The sequence below is a fragment of the Eufriesea mexicana genome, unplaced genomic scaffold (assembly GCF_001483705.2).
Source record: "Eufriesea mexicana isolate 0111107269 unplaced genomic scaffold, ASM148370v2 scaffold794, whole genome shotgun sequence".
Taxonomy (NCBI): Eukaryota; Metazoa; Arthropoda; class Insecta; order Hymenoptera; family Apidae; genus Eufriesea; species Eufriesea mexicana.
In genome coordinates this window covers 899,514-906,237 of record NW_016908953.1, presented here as the reverse complement: position 1 = coordinate 906,237, position 6,724 = coordinate 899,514, and the positions used below count along the sequence as shown (strand labels likewise).

Genomic DNA, 6,724 nt, shown 5'->3' with positions numbered 1-6,724 from the left:
TTTTTTTTTTTTTTTTTTGTTTTTAATTAGGTGTAAATATGTATTAACTTTAATGTTAACAATAATAGAAAAGTAAATGAAGTTTCGCATTTTTTATTGTGTTCTATCATACGTATTTTTCCGCGTAATATATTCGTCATACTTCGAAAGCAATGCCGATGTTCTAATTATGATAATCGGAATGATTCATCAGTTAAAGGAGATAAAGTGTTAAAGATGATAGAATGTGAAAGAAATAAGTAATTCTTTCTCAGACATTGTCTTAATGACATAATGAATTAGATCCTTAGGTAATTTATTAATGTACTCAATGTATATTGAAATATTTTTATTTATTAAAGTAAATTTTAATATTTTATGGTCATACAATTGAATTTTTTTATCTATTATGCTATTCAGCATGAGTTTACTATTATAGGAGTAAGTCAGCAAATTTGTTACAAATGTTAATTAGTCTGACGTGAATGAGCTTTTTAACGATATCAATAAATTATAACAAATATGAACTGCACCATTGTTTCAGCCAAACTTCCTATATATTATTTTTGGACAATACATACAATCTGCTATGCATACAAGATTTAGATTAGATAATATCACTCTTAGAGAAAATTGTAGCTCAAAATAGGTATATAGGGGTCAATACTATACATACAAGTTTTAGATTAGATAATATCACCCTTAGAGAAAATTGTAGTTCAAAATATGTATATAAGGGTCAAGTAAAATAGAACTGTTTTATAATATATCTTTTTATTTATTTGAAACATGTCTATTTTTTCTGTTTAATCTCCATTGTAACAAACGAGTAGAAAAGTCAGAAACATTATGTAATTTTATATTGTAATAGTGTGTTCATTTGTTTGATTGCATTTACTTGTACATTTCATTCAGCTAAACCATGTTAAAAAGAAATCTTATGATTAATTTTGATAACACTTGATAAAAGTACAAGTAGCTACATTCATATATATGATAGTGATAATATAGTAATAATATCATAATGTATCGTATAACAAAATATTTTAAAGGAAATTATATTTTAATTCATTTTTTCATCTACCACATCCTTATATATCTTAAATATTTTGTAACTTGTAGCTTAATAATAGCACATAAAATAGTATTTGTTATTAAAAAAAAAGGGGGGGGGGATATATTTACTGATACACATATATTTGTTAATAAATCACTTGTATAATGTATTATGTAAACCTGTATATTTAATAAAATTGCAGTGATATTAAAGCAACTAGGTGATACATTTTTCAGAAAAAGGGAATGGCTAATTTGATGGTATCTACGTCGAGTAAGAATAGTTCACGCAGTACTTCACCTAACAGAGGAAATACACTGACCTCATCACAACAATTGTCTGCTACTTCGGAGCATATTCCAAAAGCACGTAATGTTTCACTGTAAGATCTAATTTTTTGTAGATATTAATATGTATGCTTGCATAGATTAAGATTAAAAATTCTTATTTTTTTGTAGTATTTTACATGAAACTGAAACATTAAGCTTATGCTTCAATATGATGTAATTAATGATACCATATTTTGTACTTACAAATAAGAAAACTAAGTTCCTAAAAAAAAAAAAAAAATAATGAAAAGTATATGAAAGGAGCACAGTACAAAATTAAATTTGACTTCGCAGTTCCCAAACAGGGGAGGGTAGTACAGGCAGTGGAAGTAGTGGTGGTGGAGGCAGCCTCAGCATGAAAGGTAGTAGGCAAAAATCACCAGGAACTGTAATTCGAGTAGATGCTATGGATGAACCAAATACCAATTTAATCACTGCTGAACAAGACGAGTTTGTGCCAAATATTCACATACCAGCTGATGATGAAGGAGTATGTGCTTTAATATTTTTAAATAATTTATACTTCAGAAGCTTCAAAGCATTTCAATTTATATGTATTTATGTTTCATTTATTTTTTCATTTTTAAATAATATATTTCCAGTAACTTCATGTAAATTAATTTGCAATTCTCTATAAAAATATGTTTATGATATTTAAAGTTATTATTGTAGTATTGAAATGAATGAAAATGATACTATTGTGTCCTTAAATATGTGTTACAGTAGTAAATATGGTTGTATATACTTATGTAAAGTTACTTATGTAATGTAATGATGTTGTGCATGCAGTGACAATCACACTGTACTACAAGGTCATCAACCACTACTGTATAATCAGGGTTATAGGTTAAGAAATTAAGTAGTTATTTGCATAATGTTACAAGAGCCTTTGAAGCTAGACATTTTACTCTCTATAAATCCAGAGTACAAACTACAAGCTATCGAGCAGTGTGCTCAAGGAAATGTGCTTTGTTAGTCATAACTTTTTTTTTTATTAGTTGGAGTTACTTGTGCTAATTACATTTATGTATTTTAATATAATTACATACTTATTTGCAGGAACAATATCATACAGCACAATCGTTCCTATCAAATGGCTCCTCTGAATTAATGACTGATGATGTTGATTCCAATTCTGCTCGTGTTTGCCAAGCTATTGAAAACATCCAAAATAAAATTGCTAAAACGCGGGAACTTATAAGAATAGAACAAACCACACGTGATGGTAATTTTCAGTAATTAACAATTAATTATTCCTGATACTCTTCATTTTAACATAATAAAATAATTCTTTACATTTTAATAGAATGCTATTACATATAATGATAACTTATATTATAGTGTGTATTGTAAATGTAAAATTTATTCAATTTTTTTTTTGCTTCCTTTCCAGAAAATGTTAATGAATATTTGAAATTAGCTGCCAATGCAGATAAGCAACAGCTTACACGAATCAAAGCAGTATTTGAAAAGAAAAATCAAAAATCAGCGCACAGTATTTCTCAGCTACAAAAGAAATTGGATAGTTACACCAAAAAATTAAAAAATTACGAATTAAATGGTGCACCTACAAGTCACAGACAACCTAGAGAAGTGCTTCGTGATATGGGACAAGGACTTAAGTAAGTATATCCCATGGTTTATCTACTATCTACACAAAAGAAATAATTATTAATATATGTCAATTTTTCCTTGTATTTATTTTAAATATTTGTCAATTGTTCATAATGTTATAATTATTTATAAAATAAATTTGGCTGCAGATATTATAATATATATTTTATACTATAAATATTTTTTTCTTTATTTAAATACTTGTATTTAAAAAATAATAGTCTTGGATTAAATAGTTGTATGTAATCTATTAAAATGATTTTAAATTTTACACTAATATGATTACAAATGTGAAAAATTATTTCTTTAGTGTAATAACTTCTTTGTGTTCTTTTTTCTTTCTTAATTTGTCTTTTGTTGTACTAAATATAGGGTATGATACTTTCATCTAATTTAAGATTCACTTCCAGAAATGTGGGTGGCAATATTAGGGTTGGAATCAGTGGTTTTTCAGGGTGAGTGTTGATATGAAAATAGATTTGAATGTTTTTTGCATTACATTTAATTTAAAAAATTATGGTTTTACAAAATAAATTTTAAATAAATGAAGTTCATATTATTCATATAATATTTTCATGTAAATGTATTAAAGTAAAATTTAAATACTATAGGTATTATTTATCAAAATACTATAAGTATTTTTTGTATATTTCAGAAGTGTAATGTCCAAACCAAGAGAATTTGCACATCTAATAAAAAACAAATTTGGCAGTGCTGATAATATAAATACTTTATCTCGTGAGTAATTTTTATTATAAATTATTTTTCTAATTAACTAATACAATATTCTTCCAATCTTATTTATTATATAATTTTTAAATAATATTTACTATCAACAAAGTTAATAAAACGTTTGTGTTTAAAGAGCACTATCACTAAGCACATATTGATTTATGCTAATAAATTGCGACATTACAAGCAATAGTATGCACGTTTCTTTTATTTAGAATATATATTTACATATGTATGTGTGTTTATGTGTAGATACACTATTAGAATCATTAGAATTTTATTTTAACCAATAATACATTTATCGTTCTAAAAATATGATTTCTGATTTATCTAAAATGATATGAAAATATGTATGATTCAAAATGTATTATAGTAATAGAACAGTATTTTTCTATTTACTTAAATATTGAAGAATAAATAATATTTAATATTTTGCGCTGTCATGGCAGTTGAAAGTAGTAAGTAACATTTGTGCTAAATTTCTTTACTATATATTTCTTTCCTTGTATACTCCATAAACTTCCTCTTATATAGTAAATATATGATATGTTATATAGTAAATATATCATATATGTTTTAATGTATCTATAAAGTCTTAACAACTTTTAACACTGTTACTTCTTTTATTGCATATGAGTTTTTGAGAATGTTGTGTTTACATATTTTAAGCTTTATATTTTTATTACCATTTTATGTTATCTAATAATTTTGCCTCGTCTTTAGTGGCTTTAACAAATTCAGATGTTTGCTTTTTTAAATATTAGTTATCCAATACATCAGCAAGATATAATTAAACATACATGTAAATATAATAAGTTCAAAAAACAAGAATTATAGAGGAAAAACAATATTTATATTAATTTTACAGAGCATTATATAACACACTATTAATACAGCTATATACAGCAAAAATGTTTTTGAATCATAAATAATTATATCTGAAGGACAGGAATATTGCTATATGAAGAATTATATAAACTGATTAGTTGTTAACAAAGGCAGAATAATTTAGTATTGGATAACATTCTAACTTGCGACGTCTGTGTCCCTGTAGATGGCTCGACTTTTTATGTAAACGATACACCGCGTGCAGGTAATGGAGATAACGCTAGTGTTGAAGATGAAAAGGCTCATCATGGATCAGCAACACTTCCTGGTGGATGTAGTTTGGGATCAACTCACAGTGCTGCAGCAATGAAATTTCCATCTGAAGAAGGATCAGAATGCTCCAGTGTTACAAGTGAAAGTGGGCCTGGTAGTAGGGGACAAGCACATACATGTCACAGTAGCAATAATGCTGCACTTAGTCTCAAGTCTATTTTCTCAGAATTACAAGAACACAGAGAAAACCTGGAGAGAATGAAAGACAAATTAGAAGGTTTGAAGGTTTGTTTCTGCCAAATTAAAAATTAAAAGACACAAAAGAATGAATATAAAATAAGGTTTGAATATTTTTAATTTTAGAGTTTGCAAACAGAAGTAACATATCTTTCCCATGCTTTGCAAGAGGAACGTTTTAGATGCGAACGTCTAGAAGAACAAATTAATGATTTAACAGAACTGCACCAAAATGAAGTGGAAAACTTGAAACAGACTATAACAGACATGGAAGAAAAAGTGCAATATCAAAGTGAAGATCGTTTAAGAGATATACACGAAATGTTGGAAAGTTGTCAAACTAAAATTTGTAAAATGGAACACCAACAACAACAACATCAACAATATGTTACTTTAGAGGGTCTGGATAATAGTAATGCAAGAGCATTGGTCGTAAAGCTCATAAATGTAGTATTGACAGTGTTACAAGTTATTCTACTTCTTGTTGCAACAGGTGCTGGTATAATGATGCCTTTTCTTAGGACCAGGTATATTTATTTTCATATTTTAAATTACGTTTAATTTTTACTTCTGCAGGGAATATTTAAAATTAATAATTAATACGAAATAATTTATTCAAACATAAAATATCATAATATATTCCAGTTTAATAGCAAAAGCTTTATAAAGTAAATTTATTTATTTTTTTTTTCCAAAGAACATGATTTATTTATTTATTTATTTTATTCATTTGTAATAAACATATAACTATCATATTATATAGTAATAACTCATGCTTCTTGTCAGTGTATGTTTCTTTTATATCATTCTTGCTTTTTTTTAAATTCACATACATTTCAATTCATACTTCATCACGTACATCTCCATCTGGTTTTATTTTCGCACACTCATTGTTTTATTTTGTTTTCACATCTCTGTTGCAGTTGTACTAAGCCTCATTGTTTCATGTGCAGGGTGCGCATATTAACTACTACGCTTGTTGTATTGGGCATAGTATTTGTGCTCAAACAATGGCCTGAGGTTCACGATGTGGGCAGTCACCTCATGCGCCGTCTTAAGCAGACGCTCGCCGTTAAGTAGCATCGTAAGTAAATTAAAATTATTTTTATAAATATTGTAAAAATTGTTCTAATTATGTATAAAAAATAGAGTATAATTTTGCATTCTCTGTTAATTAATTTTAATTAATCTAATACTCTATTAAATCAAAGTATAAAAAATAAATAAGTAACTTATTCTAGGGTGGTATACTTAAATTTACCATACCCTGTGATGAAGAAAAGTTGTACACAATGATCAACATTTTGGACCCATTTATCAGTGCTGTAGTTTTGGAGCAATAATAGTAGGTATATGCGCAAATGACTTTATTTATATTTTAAATTTGATCATGTTCGCCATTATTATATTAAATCAGATGAGTGATCAAATCTATTTGATACTGTTAACAGAATTACAATACACAAAACATATTTTGCTGTGCAAAAATGTTCCACTTAGGGAGAAGAGATTTTCTAGAAATGATAAATGCGAAAGTGTCTTTTGTCCTTTTTGTGAGTGTTATAAATTTATTTTGCTATATTTTTACTTTTACTTAAACAATTTTGTTAACAAAAAGAAAGAAAGTACGCATTTAATATTATTTATGCGCAAATGAAATAAAAATGATTATAAT

At 26.8% G+C, this 6,724-nt stretch overlaps 1 protein-coding gene across 11 annotated transcripts in view; it reads left to right on the top strand.

Annotated features, from left to right (window-relative positions):
• Positions 1–6,442, top strand: part of Dmtn (transmembrane and coiled-coil domain 2 protein Dmtn) — an 11,176-nt gene extending 4,734 nt beyond the window's left edge. For 8 of the 11 annotated variants that reach the window (XM_017899092.1, XM_017899098.1, XM_017899096.1 and 5 more), the window contains 10 exons: positions 1,273–1,418; positions 1,660–1,855; positions 2,425–2,590; positions 2,759–2,987; positions 3,390–3,434; positions 3,635–3,717; positions 4,766–5,097; positions 5,176–5,576; positions 5,973–6,133; positions 6,291–6,442. In XM_017899092.1, the coding sequence (XP_017754581.1) occupies positions 1,282–1,418; positions 1,660–1,855; positions 2,425–2,590; positions 2,759–2,987; positions 3,390–3,434; positions 3,635–3,717; positions 4,766–5,097; positions 5,176–5,576; positions 5,973–6,129 (1,746 nt within the window). In that variant the 5' untranslated portion in view covers positions 1,273–1,281 and the 3' untranslated portion in view covers positions 6,130–6,133; positions 6,291–6,442. Of the gene's footprint in view, positions 1–1,272; positions 1,419–1,659; positions 1,856–2,266; positions 2,337–2,424; positions 2,591–2,758; positions 2,988–3,389; positions 3,435–3,634; positions 3,718–4,765; positions 5,098–5,175; positions 5,577–5,972; positions 6,134–6,290 lie in introns of those variants that run through there. The other 3 variants (XM_017899102.1, XM_017899101.1, XM_017899103.1) reach the window with 3 other exon arrangements.
• The last annotated feature ends 282 nt before the right edge of the window (positions 6,443–6,724 follow it).